This window comes from Myotis nattereri (assembly GCF_964212035.1).
Source record: "Myotis nattereri genome assembly, chromosome: 12".
In the NCBI taxonomy this organism is placed as follows: domain Eukaryota; kingdom Metazoa; phylum Chordata; class Mammalia; order Chiroptera; family Vespertilionidae; genus Myotis; species Myotis nattereri.
In genome coordinates, this window is record NC_138087.1 from 67,750,750 (window position 1) to 67,774,773 (window position 24,024).

Below are 24,024 nucleotides of genomic sequence, written 5' to 3' on the forward strand. Positions count from 1 at the left end.
TCACTTCAGAAAAGCTTTTATTGAATTCAATTCCCAAAAGCACTGATTCTTGAGACAATTTTGATAGGACCCTGAATGTTTGCAGGGCTGTTTTTGGCTACTGTAAAAAAACACACGCACATCAGGGTGGCCCTACTATGAGGGATGGACAGTTCTAGAAGGCACTGACCAGTGACAGGGGTGGGGCATGCCCTTCCTCAGGCAGCCAGGTCCGCAAGGGCCCTGTCCAAGGGGTCCACAGACCAGTAGTCGTCATCCCAGCCGAGGAACCAGCCCACGAAGGAGGGGGGCTCAAAGCCTTGCTTGACCAAGGTGATGGGGGTCCGCCTGTCACGATTCGCTGGGTCCGTCTCGATATACCGCTTAGCTGCATACACACGTGCAGGAGAAGAAAACCAGAAATCCTCAGTGCCTCCCTCGCCAGGGAGAGGGTTCAGAACAGGAGTTACCTTAGACTGTTTTTAGTCCTACTGTCCCTAATGCCCAATCTCTGCACTGGACACCACTGTCCCTTAAATGCAATGATACTCACAGGACTCTCCCACCACCCGCCCAGAAACCCAGGAGGGTTACAGCTTAACCTCCTGCCTCATTTTTCTCTTGCTGTCCCCTAATGGGAGATGTTAAAGAACCAGCTCTGGGAGTCCCGGCTCCCAAATCAGGTCCATTCTGCTTTCCATCACAGAAACCCCAGTAAGATCAGTCCTTGGGCATTCTGGGAACTTGAGCAGCTGCTCTCTGCTCCTAGCATGACCTGAGGCTTTCTGAAGGCGCTGAGCTGTTCTCTCTCCACCCCAGGCAGGGCTCCCGTGGGACCGACCATGGGTGAGGAAGTCCTCACCCCACTGTCATGAACTCCCAGACTCTAAGGAAGCTGCTCCCACCCCACCGCGTGAAACGACCCACAGGCAGACTTGGGTCCTCACCAGAGTTCAAGGCTTCCGTCTTCTCCTCCTCTTGAGAATCCTTTCCAACCCAGACAAAGACCTGGAGGTGAGATGTGAAATAAAAAGTGCATGAGGGTGCTGGCCAAACTCCCTGCCGGAGGAGGAGGTGAGGTTCCAGGCGCAGGTCTGGAAAACCCTCAGCTGGCAGAGCACACAGATGACTAGGATTTGAAATGCACTTTTCCAGCAACACCTGGCACTGCCTCTTTTAAGTCCTCTGTCAACCACCTTAGAGCTGGAAGTCTAGGTCCTCCCGCTCCCTCGGGCCCTGGAGCCTTCGCCTTCTGTCCTTCACCCACCTGGTCCCAGGTGTCCAGGAGCATGACGTCATCGGTGGCCAGGTCTTCCTGCATGAGCTCGCCAGGGACCTCTTCGATCTGGGAAGGAACGGAAGAGGTGAAACAAACCGCACAGCCAGCTCTCTTCCTTCCCTGGGAAGGCTCCCCACAGCACAGAGGAGGGAGCTGCAGAGCCGGCTCTGGCCAGCAGGGGGCTCCCTCCTCTGTGCTGTGCCAGCAGATCTGCTTCTCCCTGCCCCTGCTGCCCTGGGCCCTGCTCTCTGAAACATGCCCCTCAACCTCCGTGCCCCCTTCCACCCCCCACCCCCCCACCCCCCCACCCCCCACCCCCCCCCACCCCCAGGGCATGAAGGCACTCACCACAAAACGTCCGATCTTGTTGGAGCAGGCAAAGAGGCGAGGAGGGTGGGCATCCATCTTCTTGTCCTTCAGCCGTGGGGACGTGCGGTAGGTGGCCTTCCCACCCAGAGCCTCCCAGAAGCTGTCTGTGAGGGGAGGCCACACAAATCGCCATCTGACACCACTGCCTCCCTGGCACTTCTCATCAGACTGGAACAAGCCCTGCCCTAGAGCAGCCACCGCTCTCAGTCCCCACCCTCCATCTTAAAATCCCAGGAGGCCCAGGAGGGACGGGGCCTGAGAGATTCGAAGGTGATGAAACGGAGCCCGGAGGGGCAGACTTGGCAGTAGATGCACGACAGCAGGGCAGGATGGGGACAATTATTCCCACTCAGCACATGAGCTGATTGGGGCTCAGACAGATGCAGCAACAATCACACAGCCAGTACGCGAGTGAAGCCAGGATGCAGATCTTTTCAGACTCCCTTCCCCATAGTCTTGCCACTATCCCTACTCTGTCCACATGTGCCTTTAAATTTTAAATTCATTCAAATGAAATACAATGAAAAATTCAGTTCCTCATGCTCACTAATTCCCATCAGTGACATTTCAAGTGCTCATTAGCTACACGTGACTGGTGGCCAGCAAATTGGACCTGGCAGATAAAGAGCATGTCCACCGTCTCAGAAGGTTCCACCAGACACACTGCTCTTTCCCAGGTCTACGAAGCACCAAGCAGGAGGGAGTGGGCTTAAAAGAAGAGCAGAGAGGCTGAGGGCTGGCACAGAAAGATAGTCCTGACTTGTGTTCTGGAAACAGAGGTGCACTTTGGTGCACAGAGTCTAAAGATTAGGAGAGACCGCTGCTCCTGCCTATGGTCTTTCAGGGCTTCCTAGCAAAGGACCATCTCCTCCAGCAGCCTTCCCTGACCGCCCCAGCCCACACTGAGCTCTCCCTTCTCTAACTCCTGGAGGCCTCTCACACCACAGCCCTCATTTTCATCCAACGTGCTTTTACTTACCACACTTTTGGAGACAGACAGTGAGAAAGGGTGAGGATATAGAGCCCGCAAAGAGAAGGAAGGTAGGGTAACCTACAGTCCACAGAGAGCAGCAGGCTCTCTGCCCCTTGGTCCTTCCTACCTGGCTCGCTGCCTTCTGCCACCTGCACAGGTTGGGCCTGCAGCACCCTCAGCAGCTCCTGGGCCCCTGTCTTCTCCGCATCGCTGGCTCCTGTACCCACCCATAGGTAGGCGGCCGAGGGAGTTTTCAGGACAAAGGCATCATTGGAATTCAGTGCACCAGCCTTAGGCATTATCTGGGAGGATAGGGTTTGATTAATAGGAAACCAGACAAAATGCCCTCAGCCCCCTTCTCACAGCCCAGGAGACACTGCAGCAGGACCACCTTAGGTGGGGACTTGGATGAGCACAGCCCATCCCAGCTGAGGGCACAGACGTTGGACACTGAGGGGCTTAGGTGACTTCCAGGAGTCACTAACGCACTTTGACTAGCCAAGGTGATTCTAGAATTCTGGGATGCATAACAGAGGTTGAGTGCCCAGAATAAAGGAAGTGATAGTCCTATTCTCTTTTAGGCTGCTCAGACCATTCTGTAGGATTATGTTCAGGTGTGCACCTTCCATCATGAAAGGGACAGTAGCCAACTGAGAAGTAATCAGAAAATGCCCAGATGGTAAAGCCTGAACTCCCTGCAAGTAGTGAGCTCCCTGTTATGGAAGATGTGCAAGGGGCATTGGGCATCCTTGAACAAGGGGAAGTCTAAGACATACAATCCTGCTGCCAGGGCAAGAAGGTAAAAAAAGTTGTTTCTTAACCCCTCACCCAATCCTTTACCCAGAGGTCTGCCCGTCAAGCCTTAAAGGTTTCTAGGAAGCCACACCCTTCTGGGGTCCAGGGTCTGGGTGTTAGTTACCTCAACAGCTCGGGTGGCTCCAGAGCTGCTGGCCCGGACTTGGAAGAGGCGAGTACTGGCGGGGGCCGTCTGCCCACCCTCGCGGGAGGTGCCACCCTTATAGATGATCATGGGCTTCCCGCCAAATAGGCTCATGAGGTGGGCAGGCTCCTTGCCTTGGACCACACGGCTCTGGCAGGAAACAAGAGAGCAAGTCAGAAAAGTGGGGGCATCATTCCTTCTGTGTGGCACCAGCCCACCCTCCCTCCCCGGATAGCATGGCCCAGGCCAACCTCCCAAACGAGGCCATCATGCTTGTGTGTGTGTGGTGTGGAGCTGACCCTACAGCACACAGGGCTGGGCAGGACAAGGGGAGTTCTAGGAAAACTGGAGACACCGCTATGACTCAAGGTCCCCCGGTCACTGCCTCAGTCGCTCTCCCATCCCAAGAGGACCTGCCCTGCTGACCTGACCCTGAGTCTAGGCCAAGAAGCAAGAGAGCCCATGTTTGCAAATGTTCCCTTAAATGGAAGCACAGGGATTGTTCGTGGACATGCTTCCAGGATGGTGACATCAGCTCCAGGCACAAAAGCCAGTGGTGGTGAGAAGCAAACCTTTCAGATCTGGAGACCCCTCCCACACAGTCAGTGAGCCCCAGATGCAGGCGGCAGGTATAGGCCAAGATACATCACATCTGCTCCTGCCCATTTGCCCACTCAGATCCCAGTTGTGGCCCCTTGAGCTAAGTCTAGGAGGAAATCTCATGTGTGTGTTGGCAGTACTGTGCCCACTTCCCAGTATGAACCCCCACTGCTGGGTTAGAGCTCAGATCCCAGCACCACACTGATGGTGACATTTTGGGCCCATGCCTCAACCTCTCAGGTTCTTCCTTATAAAATGAGACCAAGAATGCTACCCACAAGGCTGTTGTTGGGATCAAATGAGCTAAGACAGCCATTATCCCACTGGGTATCCGGCACCCAGACCACCACTGTCACAAAGTTCAGGGCACAAACCTTGGCTCTCAACCTAGAGTCCCACCCACTCCAGGTGTAGGATAGAGAAAGGAGAATTCTGTCTCCTTCCCCCTTATCTTCCCAACCTGGCTCTGCTGCCCTCCAGGGCCCCACACTGTAGCCAGAACAACCTTTTAGACCCCCAAATCACCACACATCAGATTTATCCCTCAACAATATCCCCTTGCTCTCAGGATCAAGGTCAACATCCTCACCATGGCTTCTGGGTTCTCTGAGCATCTCTCCAGACTCCTATCATTCTAATATCCAATGTCCCCCCACTCCCCTACCTCAGGGCCTTTGCAGTAACTCTTCCCTCTGTCTGGAATGTGCTTGCCTTCACACTTTACCTGGCCAACTCTTATCCATTCGTTAGGCCCCAGCTGCAAGTCCCTTCCACCAGAGGGTGAAGATAGGGGTCCTTCTCTAATCCAATTACATCCTAGCTGGGATCTATATCCTTACACTTAATATGCATGTATAAGGGGCCTACTATGGGCCAGGCATTGCTCTAGATCAGTGGTTCTCAACCTTCTGGCCCTTTAAATACAGTTCCTCATGTTGTAATCCAACCATAAAATTATTTTCATTGCTACTTCATAACTGTAATGTTGCTACTGTTATGAATCGTAATGTAAATATCTGATATGCAGGATGGTCTTAGGCGACCCCTGTGAAAGGGTTGTTCGACCGCCAAAGGGGTCGCGACCCACAGATTGAGAACCGCTGCTCTAGATACTTTACAAATACTAACTCTTCATCTGCAAAGAACTCCTACCAGATAGGTGCTGTTATTGTCCACAATTTGAGAACAAAGTATAAAGAGGCTCAGTGACTTGCCCATGGTTGCCCACAGGTGAAGACAGGATTCAGTCCTAAGCAGGCTGCCGCCAAGCCCATGCTCTAAGCTGCTCTGCCAGGCTTCTCTCCCGTTTTTCTCCTACAGAGTCTTAGGGTTTTCACTCACTGCATGTAATAGCATGTGATCTGATCTCCAGTGTGTGATTACGCACCCGGGTGTGTGCATATCTGGTAAACGTCTTTCTGTCCCCTAGACTAGAAACCCATCAGGGCAGGGGCAGGTCTGTGTGTCATGGCTACAGATGCAGTGCCAGGCACATGGGAGTCCTCCTAAATGTTTGTTGGATGGATGGATGGATGGATGGATGGATGGATGGATGAGTGAACAGATAGACAAGGACCAGAATGTGGCCCAGAGAGGCGCAGGACTGGGCTCACCTGGACAGGGGTACCTCCCAGCTCCTCATCCAGCTGTGCAGTCAGGATGGCAGACGCAGCGACCTCATCCTGGGTGGACTGGGCACCCTGCCTAGAAGAGGGAGGAAGTGATACTTAGTACTGTGGTTCACACAGAGACCTGAGTCTCTCCTTGGACCTGAGCCTGAGAAACCCACAAATCACCAGATTACAGACAATCAAACTGACACCAGAGAGGGCAAGGGGTTCTCTGAACAGCAACCACACGATGTTCATAATAGCAAAAGACCGGAATAATCCATGTATTCATCAGCAGGAAATCTGTTAAACTAAAGCTCAGCCACACCCTGGAATATTATGTGACTATCAAAAAGAGCAACGAAACTCGCTGACACAGATTGGTCACCAGGAAGTATAAGTGAGAAAAGCAAAGTGCAGGGCAATATACAAAGTGTGCTATCTTTTGTGTAAAGAAGGGAGAGAACTAGGAATACAGGGTCATATTTGCTTGTGTTTGCATGAAGAACTACTGGAAGGCTATACAAAAAACTAATAAAAGCAGTAACCCATGGAGGGGTGAAGATGGAGAACAGGACCGGGAACAAGATTCCTAAATACACCCTTTTTACTTCTGTTTTGATTTTCTGAATTACATAAATGTGTCATCTATTTTTTAAAAAGTTAAAAATAATTTTTCATTAAAAAATAGGTGGAAGGATAAACACCTGTGTGCACAGTACTTAGAGTGGAATGTGGGGGAGATTTTCTGTGGGTTTGTTTCTCCCTGTTCCATCCCTACTCACCACATCTCTTACAATGGCCATGGAATGTTTTTACAAAAACATTCCCCTTAAAAGTCCTTCCAAGAAATAAGACAAGTGGTGTTGCTCTTTGCATGAGAGCCATTCCCAGCAGAGTGCTGTCCCATCTCGGGCTCACATACAATTAGACATACCCTTCAGCCCCGTTCGCCCCCTGCCCTCGGGGCTCCCACATTCCACCCACAGCACGTGGCCCCAGTACCTCACCAGTTATAGATGATCTGGCCCTGGCGGCCACCGTGGCGGTAGTTGTACAGGATGATGTAGCTGTCCCCACCGTAGAACTGCCCATACGAAGCGGGGTCCACGGGCACTTTGTTGGAGCCTTCAATTCTCCAGATCTGCCAGAGCAAAGCTGGGCTCAACAAGGTGCGGCACCCCACCCCCCAGTTCAGCCCCACCACAGTGACTCCCCCTGGGACAAGCTTTTGATAGGTGACTCCACCTGGACTCAGAATGAAGCTAAATAATTCACCCAAATCACAGGGCCACTCGGATTCAAACCCGTGTGTCCTTCTCTGAATTCCTGCCTCCCCCCAACCCCCCCCCCCCACCCGCCCCATCCCGTACTTCCTCCTCGGAGGGATCAGCACAGGCACTGGCAGCTGGCTTTTAGTGAGCATAACACACTGAGAGCTGAGGGCACAAATCAACATACGACCCAGACCCAGAGCAGCCTCCACCCCCTTAGAGGCTGTAACCTGGAACAACTTGCTTAAACTCTATGAACCTCAGTTTCCTCATCTGAAAAATGGAAAGGCTGTTGTGAGGATCAAGTGAGTTTATTCATGAAAGTCTAGCACAGAGCCTGGCACAGGGTGCTAGCTCTACACTGTGGCAGCTACTTTATTATTAGAATTATTGCTGTTGTTATTACTAATTTTGCCATTAACGGTATCATTATTGAATTGTCTGGACGCTATAGATCGCCTCCAGAGGCAGGGCCATCACTCGGTGACCTCAGAATGATCCCTGCTGGCAGATCTCTTTTCAGAGCTCTGGTGACAGGGTTTTGCCCAGTGGCCATGAGGCCCTGCAGCGCCACCTGGTGGTGCTGCACAGACTCTGGGTCCTGCAAATCCCAGGAAACAGAAGACCAGAATCTCTGGACCTTCAAAATTCTCGAAGGTGATGTGGTGGGATTAAATCTCATTTTAAAGGTAAAAAAAGTGAAGCTCAAAGAGGTTAAGTTACTCACCCAACATCACACAGCCAGGCTGCCAGGGCTCTTTCCACACTACCCTACCCTGAACATTTTCATTGCATCCTCTCCTCCCACTCAAGGAATGAATGAATGAATGATATCAATGATACAAATGACAATAAAAATTAACCTTTTTGCCGAAACCGGTTTGGCTCAGTGGATAGAGCGCCGGCCTGCGGACTGAAAGGTCCTAGGTTCGATTCCGGTCAAGGGCATGTACCTGGGTTGCGGGCACATCCCCAGTAGATGTGCAGGAGGCGGCTGATCGATGTTTCTCTCTCATCAATGTTTCTAACTCTCTATCTCTCTCCCTTCCTCTCTGTAAAAAAGCAATAAAATATTTTTAAAAAAATTAACCTTTTTGTTATTTCTATCATGTGGAATGGGATCCATGTTTGCTAGAAGCAGATTCTATCTCATAAACATCTCTAAACTCCAACCCACTCTTCTCCATCTTCACTGTGACCTTCCTGGTCTCAAGGTCATCCTCTCTTTCCTAAACTACCATAGCAATTTCTTCGTGGGGTCTCTACCTTCATTTTCCTGCCTCTAATCCATTTTCACAGAGTTCTGAAAGCACAGAATGGAGCCTGTCACATTTCTGCTTTTATCACCGGCACCCACACATTGCAGGGGCAAGTCCACACCCTCCCTGAGGATGTCCTCAGCACCAGGCTCTGGGACAGCTTCCAGCCACCTATAAGGCCCACTGCTCCTCTCTGGCAGCAAATCGATATTCATACTGAGACCCAACCCAGTGCCTCCATCTCTGTGAAGACTTCCCAGACCATTCTCCCTCACTGTCTTCCTCTGTTCCCATAATCCCTTTGCTGGCTTCCCATCTTCCACTGACAACACAGGTCTGAGCAATCAGCTGTAGCTATGGTCACCTCCCTTCCCAGGCTAGGCACTTCTCACAGGCAGGTGGGTCCTGAGACACTTGGCACAGGGCCTAGCACATAGTAGGTGCTTAGAGTATGCTAGCTATAAAAATTAAGCATCTCATCCACCAGAACTGTGGTCCAAACCCCATAGAGAAAAGTCCACGGGGAAGCAGGAGGCCATGCATGGGCCAGATGTGCCTAGGAGGGAGGGAGGGAGGGGCCTGGACACGCCCACCCCAGCCCCAGGTACCTGCTTCTGGCCTGTGCCGTCATCATCCATGCCGTGCTGGGCGGCCATGGCAGTGGAAGTGTGCAGGGTGGCAGCATCGAAGGGCACCCTCTCCACGTTGGCGATGTGGCTGGAGAGATAGGTCAAGCCCAGGCCATCCGTCTGGTCTGGGTCCCGCCAGTTCTTGAAGAACTGCTTGAACAGTGGGGTCTCACCGCCCTCAGGAAGGACAGCGACCTGGAAGGGGTCAGGGAAGAGCAGGATGTGGCTGGGACCCCCAGGACAGCAGGGGTCCTAGGAGCCTCAGGCTACCAGTCCACACTGAGGGGGGACACCCACCCCAGGCCAGCCCTTTCTCAGCCAAACTGGACCCACCCTCACTCTCCTACCTGACTCCAGACTCACCTGGGTCTGCCTGGGGTAGTTCATCTTGGAGATGAAGTCAGCGGCCGTTTTGAGGGCAGCCTTCCTCTCCTCAGTGTTGGCCCCCCTGCCTATCGGCAGACAGAAGATAAGGGACCTGGGGTCAGGGCTGCGCCCTAACTTTCCATGGTCCAGAGAAGGTAGCAGCTGGACCTCCCCCCTTACTCTTCTTAGACTATAGGCAGCTAAGGTGAGAGACACCCCCTCCCAGAGCTGACCATTCCTAGATCCCCTGCAGTCCAGCAGGGTTCCTGGCTGATGTCAGCAACCACAGCCACTGTCTTGAACAATTGGTCAGGACTACACATAGGTATTTTCATTTAATCCACATAATGACCCTAGGTCAGTGGTCGGCAAACGGTAGCTCGTGAGCCACATGCGGCTCTTTGGCCCCTTGAGTGTGGCTCTTCCACAAAATACCGACTTCTGCGCATGGGCCACGAAGTTTCAATCGCACTGCACATGCGCGCCCGCACGTGGCATTTTGTGGAAGAGCCACACTCAAGGGGCCAAAGAGCCGCATGTGGCTCGCGAGCCGCAGTTTGCTGACCACTGCCCTAGGTGATAAAGATCAGTTTTACCTCATCCCCACTTACATATAAGGAAACCTGTGTCTCAGAGAGGTTAAGCGACTTGACCACAGCCACTCAGCCAGTGGGAAAGCTCTAGCTGCCCCATTGATTCGGAAGCCTGCATACCACACACTCGGGCTCCTACTCTCCCCTGGGCCATCTTTCCTCCAACTCCACAGTCTGAAGTGTTTCCCAACCCTGAGAGCATCCCTGTGTCTGGGTCTGGATGGCTCCTGCCCCCAGCCTTCTCACTGACAAGGTTGAGGAGCCAAGATGATGATGATGATGATGATGATGATGATGATGATGATGGCGACGACGGCGGCCACATGTGTTCAACTCTCTCTCCCTCTCTCTGCCATGCTCTGCACCCACTGCCTCCCTCCCCTGCTGTCCTCTTCCCTGGACTGATGAGAAAGCATCTGAGGACAGTGATGCATCTGCTCAGAAACATCTGGGCCAGCGTCTTCCAGGAACCTCCCTTAATCAGCACCCAAGGCAGTCCACAAAGAGTCCATGACCCCCAGCGCAGCATTTCTCCACCAGAAACCAGACCACCTTTATGAAAAGCCCCCAATACATCAGCAAGTTAAAGACACTTGACAAGTCATGCAGTAAACAAGCCTGTGAACATAAGTAATTTCACCCAGTGTTGACCATAAACTTATTTGACCACAAAGCCATATATAAATGTTTTACGTATTTTATATATGATGCCAATTAACTTCTTCAAACACTGGTGTTATGACATATTTGGGAAACACTGGTTTTAGCCCAAATAGGAAGTCTGAGACCCAAAGAGGCAAGTAAATTACCCAAGATCACACAGTGAGTCAACTGCCAAGTCAGGGCTTTAGCTTGACCCCCGATTTCCATTGAGGAGCCTGCCACTGCCTCGGGGTCCACGGAACACACTCTATTTCCCTCCTGAACTGAGTGGCTGCCAGGCTCTAGGAGCTGCCACCAAGGCCCAGTTAGTGAAGAGCCCTTTCCCAGCCCCCAGTACCTTTCCAGACAAAGATTTTCCCGTTGTTGCCATGGTCCAGGATGAAGCAGTCCTCTGACTTCAGGGCCCCCTGTGCGAAGGGGTTCTCATCAGCCACCAGCAGCACTGACATGGTGCCCGCACCATTGGAGACCTAAGGGGACAGGAGAAGAGCCCAGATGTGAGTAACTTCCACCACCTCTGCCTGCCCAGAGGGCACCCCAAGCCCAACACACGTCCACATCCCAACCCCTGCCACAACCACAGGGCAGAGTAATGCCAGGGCTTGCGTCCTCAGGCTCTGAGGCTCACTCAGGTCTTCCTTCTCCTTTCCTGCTTTGTCAGAGCCATATCTGTGACCCACACACAGGTGGAACATGGAAAGGGCAAGGGAATAAAATGCAGGAATGCAGGCGGCGTAGGAGAAGAATGGTACAATGGGCTGAGAAGATAGCTAATCTCATCAGGAAAAATAAATAAATAAAAATAAATGCAATGTGGTAGCTTGAATTGGAATCTGGAATAAAAAAATTGGGAAACCTGAATAAAGTCTGTAGTTTAGTTACTAGCGTGGGACCAGTGTTAATGTCTTAATTTTGACAAATGTACCGGGTTATGTCACATATTAAGAAGATGCTGATGAAGGAGATTATGGGAACACTCTGTACTATCTTTGCAATTTTCCTGAAAACCTAAAAACGATTCCAAAATAAAAAGTTCATTAAGTTATTTTTTTTGAAGTGAACCATACCAATCAAAATTCAAAAGACTGACAATACCCAGTGTGGACAAGGCTCTGGGCAAACAAGCACTTTCAACCCCCTGGGCAGGGTTATTTGGGAGCTCTTTCAGAGTGCAGCTTGGTAATAATATGTGTCCGAACTTTACATAATGAGTGTTCGGTACTTACTGAGTACTTCTTATGTGCTAGCACTGTTTGAAGCAATTCATGTAACTGATAACTTACATAATTATAGAACTCCTTAATCCTTGCCATACCCTATGATAGTTCTACTACTAACCCCATTGTATTCACATGGAAACCAAGGCACAAAGAGGTGAAGCGACCTGCACACTAGACAGCACCAGCCTGGGATTCGAGCCCAGGCAGTCTGACTCCAGACCAGTATCTTCAATCACCGACCCACTGTTCAGCCTGTGACCATGTCTGGGAACTTGCTCTACTGCCATATTTAGCACAAGAGCAATCGGACTGTCTGCAATCGGAAAAGGCAGAAACATCCGCTGATGTCCATCATTAAGGATATGCTGAAACTCTTATGCTCCTGAAATAGACCATCATAAAGGGCATGTGGTCTAGTTTACAAAGGTATTCATGGCCACATTGAGGGGAGAAATGAAGGCCACAGAACAGCATGAATAGTTTGGATCTATGTGTATCAAGTAGAAATGGAAAAAGTATATAATTAGATGCAGAAACATGTAATCTGGACCCCCCTACCAATTAATGGTAACCATGGTAACCAATGGAGAGGGGAGGAGGGGAGCCATTTTTAAAAAACTACATATTGTTACTTTTGAAATTAAAATACATTTTAAAATAGTACTGGTTATTGTAAACCAGTCAGATTAAGGAGATTCTTTTTCTTTTTTTAAATATATTTTTATTGATTTCAGAGAGGAAGGGAGAGGGAGAGATACAAACATCAATGATGAGAGAGAATCACTGATCAGCTGTCTCCTGCATGCCACCTACTGGGGATCAAGCCCGCAACCCTGGCATGTGCCCTTGACCACAATCGAACCTGGGACCTTTCAGTCCACAGGCCAACACTCTATCCACTGAGCCAAGTCCACTAGGACATTTTATTTCCTCTCTCTCTCTCTCTCTCTCTCTCTCTCTCTCTCTATATATATATATATATATATATATATATATATGTGTGTGTGTGTGTGTGTGTGTGTGTGTGTGTGTGTGTGTGTATTTACTTACTTAATTTTTACTCAATTTATTGGGGTGACATTGGTTAATAAAATTATATAGGTTTCAACTGTCAATTCTATAAGACATGATCTGTATGTTATACCTTTTTATATTTTTGAGTATTGCTATTTTATTTTTATAGTGAGCATGCATTACTTTATCAAAAAAAAATCATGAATGTGGTTTTTCTTTGGAGGTAATGAACATCTGTGCCCCATTTAAGCCCAGGGCACAACAGGAGTGTCATAGCTACGTGGGGCTTTCTCCTGGAGCTCAGCCACCAGGCCAAAGTTCCTTAGCTCAAGAGCAGCCTCAATTCATTTTTAAAAATCACAAAGAAGAAATTATAAATAAAGTCATTAACCATAACCCTCCCCATGCAAAAAAAAAAACCCACCACATGCCCATTTCTGTAGCATTTCCCCAAGTACTTTCCTAAAATACTTTCCTGTCATTTTACTCTGTAGACTCTCAGAAACTCTACAAAGTTCACTTTACTGCCCTTCTCCCCATTTTTTACAGACTAGAAAACCGAGTCCCAGAGAGAGGACAGGTACTGCCAAGACCCCCTAGATGAACATGACACAGATGTGTCTGAGGTCAATGGCTTTCTCTTATTCTTGGTGCAGGAAGCGAAGGCAGTAGATTGCCCATTGGAGACCGGCAGAAGCCAAGCCCCCAGCACACCCCACAAGCATGCTCAGCTCAAGGCCTCACACAGTGGAGCTCAGGAAGGCTCAGTCCCCCGCTTCCCTGGCATGACCCCAGGGGACAGAGCAGCTGAGGCTTACCTTGTAGAGCTTGGCCAGCTTGCGGTTGGCTGCGTCCTCCTTGGCTGTGTCCTCAGTACCTTCAGGCAGAGTCGGCTTGGAGCCCAGCACCTGCAGAGATGGAGAGGTGGAAGAAAGGGTGGCAGGGAGCTCTCAGCAGCCTCCTCCCACAGGAGGGACCTAGACTCCTGACAGAGCCCCCTCCTGGGCAGGCAAGGACTACACAGGCATCCATAGCGAACCTCCAGCTAGGGGAAAACCCCTCCAGAGACAGCCTGCATCTTCACATGCCTCAACCACATCGGCCTGTCATCCTGTCTCTGAAAGCTCTGGAGGACCCCTGCTCCTCTGCCTCCAGGACGGTCCCTCAGATATTTACTCTACCATTTCCTCCTAGGCCTTCTAAGCCCAATAACTACAGCTCCTGACCACAGCTTCCACCCAGTGCCTTTAGTAGATCCCATTTAATGCTTACACCCATGCTAGGAGACACAGCTTATCACTCTTACTTTACAGAAGTCCCAAGAGATGAAGAGATGGAGCGACTTATGCACACAGCTATGAGTGGCCAAGCAGAATTGAACCTGTGACTGCAGAGCCTGCTTCACTCCTCCATCCTGGCCACACTAGCCTCAACTGCCTCAACCGCCCCAGCTACCAACCCTCCCTGGCTCCCCCTCATCATAATCACTTCCTGCTCTTCCTAGAAACCAAAATGCCAACACCCCCAGATGAGCAGGAGTTAAGTGGATGGAGCAGGGCTCATGGTCTCCCCCGTTTTCCTGGTAAACTTTGCCTCTACCGACATGTTCACAAAGCAAAATAGCTGACAATTATATCATGCAGTTGACTAAACAGGCCATAAACCACCAGGAATGGGCAGAAAAGAGAGGACTGGGTCTCGGCTGACTTTTTCCCACCTGGCCCCAGCACTGGGCTTGCTCTCAAGGAGGCCGAGACCCGCTTCCTCAGCTACTTTGGAGGACCTGGCCCTCTCAGCTGGAGGGTGTGGCTCACGACCCTAGCAAACACCAAGTGGTGGATTCCAGCCCACCTCTCAGGGGAGTCTGGGAGTTGTCTGGAAAGCTGCTCTTCCCAATTTTCTAAAGAAATCCAGCTGGACAGAAAAGTAAATTCAACTCAAAATTGCCTACTAAATGGAAGAAAGTAAAGAGTATCCTGTCTACATGCTCAGCTCCCACCCCACACTCCTGGGATGTGGCTGTCAGTACCTGGAGCATCGCCTCGGGCTCAGCGCCCTCCTCAGACACGTGCACTCGTGCCCGGCCATGCCGCTCGTTGTCCCGGATGCCCTTGGACACCTGGGTGGCCTTCAGCCTCTCAAATCGGTTGCTGTTGGAGCCACACCACTGGTAGATATCCTGTAAGACAAGGACCCCACGTAAGGCAATGCCCCAGCCTTCGTATAAGCCCTGCCCAGTGACAAGGTCAGGAGGACACTGTGGGGTATGTGTAAGCTCTCCTTGGTCTCTGTTTGCATGGTGAGGGCCGGTGGAGCATGCACAGGTGCACATCAAGCACAACGTGTGTGACCGGAGTGCACCAGAATATGTGAGTGTATGACTCGGAATATGAGTTTTTCACAGATACAACTACACAGAGCATGTGTATAAAAATGTTGGCCTGCTGGTGGGAGCAGAAATGGGTACAACCAATTTGGAAAACCACCTGGTCATATCGATATCCTATGAGCCAGCGATCCCTCTCCAAGGGCTATACCCAACAAGTGCATCCAGATATCTACCACAAGACCTGTGCAAGAATATCAGAGGAGCACCAGGTGGAATAGCCCCAAACCAGAAACTACCCCAAGTGCCCATCAACAACAGAAAGCATAAATAAACTGACATATCCAGCCAATCGAATCTCATAGAATGAGGAGAATGATCAATCTACAATATGGATGGATCTCAGAAATGGAATGTTGAGCAAAAGTCAAACATAAAAATGAATGGTTCCATGTATATCAAGTTCAGAAAGAGGCAAAACTGCCCTGTGCTGTTGAGAGGGTTTAGGATGGTGGTTATCCTTGGGAGTGAAGGGCCTGGAGGAGGACAGAAGGGGCCTTCTCGGGGCTGGTGATCTGGGTGTTGGTTACACAGTATGTTCATGTTGTGAAATGCACAGAGCTGTGCATTCATGACTCACACACTCTTCTGTGTGCCTATTATACTTTAAATAAGTGTGTGCCTACATGTGCATGGACATTACACCACATGTAAACATGAGGTTTGGGTGCAATGTCTGTCCACGTTCATTTGCAGGTATGAGGGCCCATGGGTTTGGGATGAATGGGTACAAAGCATTACACATCTGTAAGTTGGGCCTGGGTAAGTGTGTCCCACACACATTGCCATATACAAGAGTGCATGTGCAGCTGCATGTCTGTCACATATATATATGTGGGTCCTTGAACAACACACCCAAACTTATGTGTGTAGGCATTGATAATGGTGCCATGTCCATGCTTGGTGGGCAAGAGCCTAACATTTTTGCACATGCCTGCCATGCAATTTTAAGTGAGGGACTATATGTAAAAAGGTACACAAGATGTGCATATGAACACAAGATGTCAAGGAATCTATATGTCAATTGATGTCCGAGTATACTGTGCAGGAGGGTTGTGTCCATGGCATGATGGCCTTAAGTCTACATGTGTGGAGGTCTATGAGTGCTGGGTACACCTGTATCTGAGTCCCCTGCAGGTGTGTCTGATTCATGGATAGAGCACATGTGCCCGTTGTTTTCCCTGTTGGTGTCTTTGCATGTGTTACCATAGGTTTGTCTAACTTCCTAGAGTCAGGCCTGGTCAGGCCAGGAGTACCTCAGTGTCCCCTGGGAAAAGGCAGGGCAGGACTCACGTTGCCCAGGTCCAGGATGAAGCAGTCGCCATTGTTGAAACTCTCCCAGGACACGGGCACCTCAGTGGCACGGACCGTACGCCGCCCTTTGACCTGGAAGAGTCTCTGCACCACCACCTCATTGGGTACCACGTGCTTGAATCCTGATGCCACGCCTCCTTTCTGTTGGGTCAAAGAGACAGGATCGGTCCAGGGTCCAGGGCAGCACACATGGGGGAAAGGAATCAGGTTCAGTTGAAGGAAATTCTGACCTGTGGACCAGGGGCCTTCCAGCAGATGCCATACCATTGCACCTTGCTGCCACCCCCTTTGAATTTCACACTCCACTAACAGGACCTCTGGGGCCACTTTCCTGGATCAAAAGCTGCAAACATTCCTTTCTCAAAACCAGCATTTCCCAAGGGATGTTCTAAGGAATCCTAGCCCCAAGACATTCTTCAAGAAAAGGGTCCCATAGGGGTAGAGGAGGAAGCACTTTTATAAAGGCCAGAGATGTAGCCACCCCATCCAGGCCTCTCTTTTTTAAAAGGTTTTGTGTAATAAATCTTGGTTCCAATAAATTCTCTGTATATAAATTTATAAAATAAAGGAATACTTGATTTCTAATTATTGTGGGCATGCATTTCCTGATTAATTCTCTCTGATCTAGAAAATTAGACTTGAAGAGATGAGTTAACAAAATAATAAAAGCAATATATGCATAACCCATGGATACAGACAACAGGGTGGTGAAGGCCTGAGGCAAGGGGTGGGCGCAGGCTAGAAGGGGTCAATGGGGGGGAAAGGGGGACATATGTAATACTTTCAACAATAAAGATTTTTAAATATATGTTATATATACATAATATATAATATATATGTGTGTGTATATATATATATATATATATATATATATATATCTCCAAGCTCTTAGAAGACAGTGGATCTACAAACACAGGGCAGGAATATTTTGAAATTTTTACTATTTGTACTATAATCTTTAGTATTAATTACTGCTTTGTATGAGCTAACCATTAGGTGGGTAGCAACTGGTATCAAATTATTTGAACAAAATGTAATAGGATAAATTGTTTTAAAAGCCATTTTCCAAATTAAAGTAATGATACATATATCATATATAGAGATAATTCTTCATCTATATGAATATACATATATAACTCCAAGAATAGGATCATAGGGGACTTTTACTTTGAAAACCTATATTTCTATAATGTTTGGCATTTTACAATAAGCTTGCATCATTCTTACAGACAAATGAAGGACAAAACCTATAAAGATTTACATTTTTTAAAATGTTTATAAAACAAAGAAAAATGTGGTGATTGGGGTTGTCCCCTCCACCCATTAGGCACTGAGTTCCTTATCTTAGAAATGGGAAGGAGGACGGAAAGGCTTCAAGTGATTCTGTTTCCCATTGTGCTCATTGGGGCCAGGGGTTTCTGGGATCAGCAGGCCCAGATTCTGTTTGAACAAAGGGTTTCAAATAACCCAGCCCCAAGGGGTCTCTAGGGTTCTGTCTGGGAGTCAAGGAGAAAAAGGAGGAGGAGGAAAAGAAGAGGAGAAAAAAAAAGGAGAAGGAGGAGAGATCACCAGATTCTGAAAAGTGCAGTGACTTTTCAAAGGATTTGGGGGTTGCAGAACAAGATGAGCTAGCCAGGCCCTGTGACAGCCCTTTCTGTAGTCGCTCCTGTCCCCTCCCTGCCCCTTCTCACACACCCAGGGACAGAACTGGCACTGAGGTGCAGGCTTTCACAGGAACAAGTCTTGCATAACAAGCTCTGCTCCTTGGGATCTATAATTGATGAGGGCTCCAGGCCAAGAACCTTGGGCTGGGCCTGCCAAGCGCGGGGCAGCAGGAGGGCTTGCAGAAGGTGGAAAACAGGACCGGCCTGGGACCTCACATTTGCACCAGGAGCCAGGGCCTTTCTGGATTGAAGTCCTAAATCTGGGCCTGGGTTGGGAACCCATTCCTCAGAGTATGGCCCAAGAACATCTGGGAAAAAACCCAGAGGGTGAGGGAGGCTTGCTAGCATGCCAATTCCTAGGACTCATCTGAGCCAAGATTGTAGACCGGAGGTCTTGAAATATCCACTCTGAACCAGCTCTGTGCTAGCCCCTCACATCTAGGTTTGAATCCCAGCTCCAACACTTACTAGCTATATAAGCTGCTTGACTTGTCACACGGCAGCATCAATAAACAGACACTGACTGTTGTTACATAATAGATAAATGTTTGCTGAATAAATGCCAAATAGGGAACGTGTGAGAGCACACACCCAGCGGCATACAACTGTACAACTGGCCCAAAGCCTCGCGGTCAGAGGGGTGGCCTTGGGACTGGAACCTTAATCTCTCTGGCTCCTGGTCAAATGCTCTTTCCACTTCCTGTTCCAGGAGCTGCAAAAAGGCCAGGTACTTCTCCAGGTCAGTGGTCTGGGTCCTAACTTTCTCACCTCTCCTTCTTCAAGGTACCCTGGCCTCAGAATGGGGTGCAGGAAGAAGGTAGAGCCAGAAAGCTCAGCAGGAGGAGCTGGGGGCACGGGTGAACTGGCAGACAGGGGGCGCTAGTAAGTTCCAGGGAATCTAGCCCAACTCCACCCAGCCTAGGGCTGAGGCCTTGTTCACCAGACACACCCTGCCCTTTGCTATCTCAGTCTCACTAGCACTTTCCCATTATCCAATTCCCTGTGCCCCATCTGGGCAGACAGGGTCATCACCCTATTGACACAGAGGACCCTAAGGCCCAGAACAGGACAATGACTTCTATAAAGTCACACAACACATCAGCAACACAGACTTGGCTGGAGAGGCAGGCTGTGTAGTGAAAAGAAGGCTGGAAGTCAGGAGATCTGGGTTCTGGTCCCAGCTCTGAGACTGACTTGCTGTGTGACCCTGGGCCAGTTGCTTAATCATTCTGTGCCACAGTTTCCACTCCATCCCTGAAAATAAGAGCTTTGGACTCTGACATTAAGGCCCATCTGGCTATCAAAGCTTATGACCCCCGCCCTATCCTGACCAAAGAGAACCCCTGCTTTGCAAAACTCCAGCTTTTTCTAAGCCCTTTCAAGATGCCCAGCCCCATGCAAGGCATAACCCAGCTACACCTTCACCAAATCTTCTCCCCAGGCCTGAAGGGCAGGTGTAACTGGCTCTCATGTAACCAAAGAGGAAAGGGAGGCTCAGGGAGGCCAACTGGCTTGCCAGGAGTCACACAGCATATTAGGACACAGCCTCTCAAGGCTTGCTCCTAGCTTGGTTTTGCTCAGCCCCACCTGGCCGGGGGCTGGAAGAAAGATCTGTGTTGGCTCAGACTCTTCAGAGTTCAAGTTCAAGGGGGATTCTAATGAACAGAAAGAGGAATGTGATCAAGGATGTCCTTTCAAATACCTAACATGGGACCCTCTGTTGACATGGCGTAAGAACTAAGGGATGCAGAAATAGGACACAGCACAAGGCCAGGACAAGCGCGAGGCTGGGTTTCCACCCATGGCCGGTAACTCTGTGAAGTGATGGTCAATGTTCTTCTTTCAATTTTAAGATAAGGAACCAGAGGCTAAGAGAGGGAGTGTGACTTGTTCAAGGTCACAGAGCTAGGAAGGGACCAGGACTAAAACCCAGGGCTGGCCAGCTCCAAAGGCTGAGCTCTGACCTATCTGCCCACATCACCCCACAAGGCTGAAAGGAGAGTGAGTCTGAATGAGCCCTGCCATTGGCATACTTATCCCTGCCGCTCGGGACCCACCTTGTATTTGAGGCCGGACTTGAAGTAGCTGAGGAAGGTGGCCGACTCAAAGCCTTGGACCTCGCGGTGCTGCACAGCCCGACCGTTCAGATAGTCATCCAGCTGCACAGTGAAGATGGCGGCCGCCCCACTCTCGTCCTGGCTGCACTCATTGCCTAGGGGATGTCAGAGCAGCATAAGCCTGGCTTCCAGAGCCCCCAGCACTGCACTGGCCTGGCTATAAAAGCTGGCCAATCCTTTGCCTTCTGTGAACCTCAGTTAATCCATCTATATAATGGGGGAGGTGGGGCCCAGACTCCATGGTCTCTAAGAGTCCTCCCAGCTCCAACACATCCCCTACACTCACCTCTTAGCCATTCCCCTGCACTCACTCAAGCCTGCTGAGCATGAAGTCAGGCCTGGGAGCATCAATTCAATAGGAAACTGAAGCTCAGTGAGGGGGCAGGACTTACAGAGTCACACAGCAAAGCTGTGACGGGGACTTCAGGTTCCCGACTCAGAAGGGTACACTAGGACCTGGCTGGAGCTGGGCCAGGGGAGCTGTAGAGGGGGTCCAGGGTCCCCAAGTCACCCCCAGTTCTGAGTGCTTGATGGGGGTGGGGTCTGGCCTCACCCAGCCAGTAGTGGAGGTCATACTGCAGGTTTCCGTTCCTCAGCTGCACCGTCTTCAGGATGACATAGGCGTCGCCCGTGAAGAAGTCTCCGTAAAGGTTGGGGGGCACGGGTACCAGGTCAAACTTCTCCACACGCCAGATCTGCAGGCCAGGCTCTTTCCCTGCCTTGAGGAACTCCGGGTGTTCTGCAGCCATGCTGCCAGACTGGAAGAGAAGGTCAGAGCCTGAGCAGGGGCAGAGGCCCTGGCGGGGAGAGAGACCCGAGACCCTGGGCACGAGGGAGGGTGGTTTCTAGCACCAAGAGCATCTCACTTGAGCCTCTAACTCTGCCCACCCCCGAGGCACATCCAACCCCTTCTGCGACCCCTGTCTCGATGAGTGAGCAAACAGGTGGAGTTTAGGCTCCTTGGTCAGTATTGTCTCTCCCACTCAGCTCAGTGATGGGGGGACAAAGGGCTCTACCTCTTTTCTTTCCTTCTTAGTGCCAATTGGTTGAGACAGCTGAGGCACAGAGAGGTGAAGGGACTCTGCCAAGGACCTCCAGCTAGGAAATGATGTAGCAGAAATTACCCCCAGCTCTAAGAGCATGGACTCTGGGATCATTTCCCTCAGATGGAAATGGTAAACCTGGAGATCCCCAGGAACTCAATGTGTTCCCTTCCAGCATCCTCAGGGGCTCTTAAAACTAGAAGGGTCCTAAAAGAGATCACCATCCAACCCAATTCTGCAGATAGGGAAACTGAGGCCCAAAGAGGGGAAGCGACTGGCCCAACGTCACACAGTCTGCTTGCTTCTGCTCATTGGAAGTGGGACTATTTTCCATGCCCCAGTCATGTCACCATCACACCCCCAAGAGGGGTCTAAATGATTTAGTCCAAGTGGTCTCCTGTGCTGTCTGCCTCCTCCCTCCTGCCCCCCAGGACCCCACCCCAATTTCCATTTCTTGTAAAAGGCAGAGAGGATGCAGCCAGGGCCTGCGGGAACCTGTTGGAGACAAGGTGGTTAGGACGGGAGAAAGGCCGTCAGGCATGCAGGAGGCTAGAGATGGAGCAGGGTGGGACTGTTAGCCTGGAGCCAAAGGTCAGAAGTCAGCACGTACAGGTCACCTGGCCGGAGGACATTTCTGATGGGAGAAGTCAGAGAAACCAGACAGAGAGAACTCAGGAAGAGGATGGAGACACACAAAAGGGAAACAGGAGAGAGGAGAAACCAGACAGGGCAGAGGAGATATCAGAGAGAGAGAAGAAACAATATTGATGATAAGCAGACAGCGGCGAGATCATACGAGAAAGGAGAAAATACTAGAGAGGGAGGGAAATCAGATGAAAAAGAGGAATCTGAAATGGAAGAAATTAAAAGAGGGAAGGAGACACTCGACAAGGAAAGGAAGAAACCAGGCGGCAGGATGGGTAAGAAATCAGAAGGTGGTGAAGGAAAAATCGGTCCAAGGTGAGGTTAGCCTCTAGGGAGGGAAACAGCCAGGTCAGCAGGCTCCCACCCCCATCCAGAGAAGCCCGGGAAGCAGCGAGAGATACTTACAAAACAACAAAACAGTTTGTTCATTCTAGACCTGAATTACTCCCCTTTTCCTAGCGCTGTATCTGAAAGAACTGACAATAGAGAGTTACTCCGGGAGCCCCAGAGCCCCCTGGGCACTCACCCGCCCCTGGGTCGCGGGTGCCTGGGTCGCCCTTCGCGACGCGGTGGCCGCCCCAGCGGGCGACGACAGCGCGCACAGCGCCAGGACCAGCGCGCCGAGCATTGCCGGCACGGAGCTTTGCGGAGCCATGGTAGCGAGGACGACAGCAGAAGACCCAGTCGACAGCCGCCCACTCCGGGTCGCCGACCTTAAGTAGCTGCTGGCCCATCCCGCCCAAGCCGGACCGCCCCGCTGGGAGGGCGTGGGCAGGACCCGGCCCCTGCGCGCCCGGCAGGGGCGGGGATCTGGCCTGGATTTTGGAGACTTTGGGGTTCCACCGGGACCGAACTGACTGGGCGTGGCCACCCCCTCACCCCAGCTCTGGGCTGGAGACCAGGCACAGGGCTTGGCATACAGCAGGAGCTAACTCGGTGCACACTAAATGGGCGCATGCATTCAGGAATAGCAGGCAGCCCAGCTCAGGCTCCTGTGTGACCCAGGCAAGACCCCTCCCATGTCTGCAGCTAACATCTTCAGTATTTACTGAAGTTTTTCCACACATTATATGAAGGCTGACACCTCAAAACATCCTTTATCCTAGTTTACAGAGTCAAATTACATGCATAATAGTCAAGCAACCTGCACACCACTAGGAAATGGTACAGCCAAGATTTGAATCGAGGCAGCCTTGGTGGCCTGCCCACCTAGGCAGCATGAGGCTCACACCAGCCAGGGCAGACTGGACCCATGAGCCAATAGAACTCAGGGAGGGGTGGGCCAACCTCTCACCTCCAGAGAATGCAGATTCTACTTTACTCAAGACCACCCCTTTTCCTTCTTTTTGAAACGTTTTTATTCTTTTTGTGTGTGCATTATTTTGTATTGGTTTCAGGTGTACAAAATAGTGATTAGACCATCAAAAAAGTTTTTATTCTTAAAATGTTAATTTTTATCAAGATTTAAAGTCACATATTTATACAAAGTTGTTCCATCTCAACCCCACTTACCTCTCCCCAGGGGCAACCACACCTACACCCCGCTTTAGCTGATGATTTCAAGGTTAACCTTCATGTATTAAGTAACAACCCCTGTTGCTTCTTATAGTTGTTTTTTCTAGTTTTTTAATTTTGGTTTGTTTGGGGGCTTTTTTTTTTTTTTTTTTTTGCTTAAAATATTACAAAGAGTAGTACATTTGTCTCCTTTTTTTCCCCCTTGACCTTCTTCCAGCTTCCCCTACCCCACAGTGTCTTGTGTCCATTGGTTATGCTTATATGCACGCAAACAAATCCTTTGGTTGATCTCTTACCCCCCGCCCCCCCCCCCAACCCTCCCCAACCTTCCTGCTGTAGTTTGACAGTCTGTTTAATGCTGCTCTGCCTCTGTATCTATTTTTGTTCATCAGTTTATAATGGTCTTTATTATCCATAAATGAGTGAGATCTGTATGGGGGCGTTTTGTTTTGTTTTGTTTTGTTTTGTTTGTTCTAGGTTCTATCTATTGTCCCCCACACACACAACCTGGAGAAGACAAGGTTTAAGCCTTTTCCCCACTCCCAGGCCCCTTTCCCATTCCTCCAGCCTCC

The 24,024-nt window shown here is 50.2% G+C and overlaps 1 protein-coding gene across 4 annotated transcripts in view; it reads right to left on the bottom strand.

Annotated features, from left to right (window-relative positions):
* The window catches only part of GSN (gelsolin), a 51,257-nt gene continuing 27,233 nt past the window's right edge, over window positions 1-24,024 (bottom strand). The window contains exons 1-17 of one of the 4 annotated variants that reach the window (XM_081103087.1): window positions 22,464-22,980; window positions 20,803-21,007; window positions 20,190-20,344; window positions 16,448-16,609; window positions 14,798-14,947; window positions 13,587-13,676; window positions 10,872-11,004; window positions 9,276-9,364; window positions 8,892-9,107; window positions 6,761-6,894; window positions 5,754-5,844; window positions 3,520-3,690; window positions 2,728-2,902; window positions 1,607-1,731; window positions 1,247-1,324; window positions 927-987; window positions 1-367 (exon numbers count right to left, since the gene is read on the bottom strand). In XM_081103087.1, the coding sequence (XP_080959213.1) occupies window positions 198-367; window positions 927-987; window positions 1,247-1,324; window positions 1,607-1,731; window positions 2,728-2,902; window positions 3,520-3,690; window positions 5,754-5,844; window positions 6,761-6,894; window positions 8,892-9,107; window positions 9,276-9,364; window positions 10,872-11,004; window positions 13,587-13,676; window positions 14,798-14,947; window positions 16,448-16,609; window positions 20,190-20,344; window positions 20,803-21,007; window positions 22,464-22,592 (2,334 nt within the window). In that variant the 5' untranslated portion in view covers window positions 22,593-22,980 and the 3' untranslated portion in view covers window positions 1-197. Of the gene's footprint in view, window positions 368-926; window positions 988-1,246; window positions 1,325-1,606; window positions 1,732-2,727; window positions 2,903-3,519; window positions 3,691-5,753; window positions 5,845-6,760; window positions 6,895-8,891; window positions 9,108-9,275; window positions 9,365-10,871; window positions 11,005-13,586; window positions 13,677-14,797; window positions 14,948-16,447; window positions 16,610-20,189; window positions 20,345-20,802; window positions 21,008-21,265; window positions 21,342-22,342; window positions 22,981-24,024 lie in introns of those variants that run through there. The other 3 variants (XM_081103088.1, XM_081103090.1, XM_081103089.1) reach the window with 3 other exon arrangements.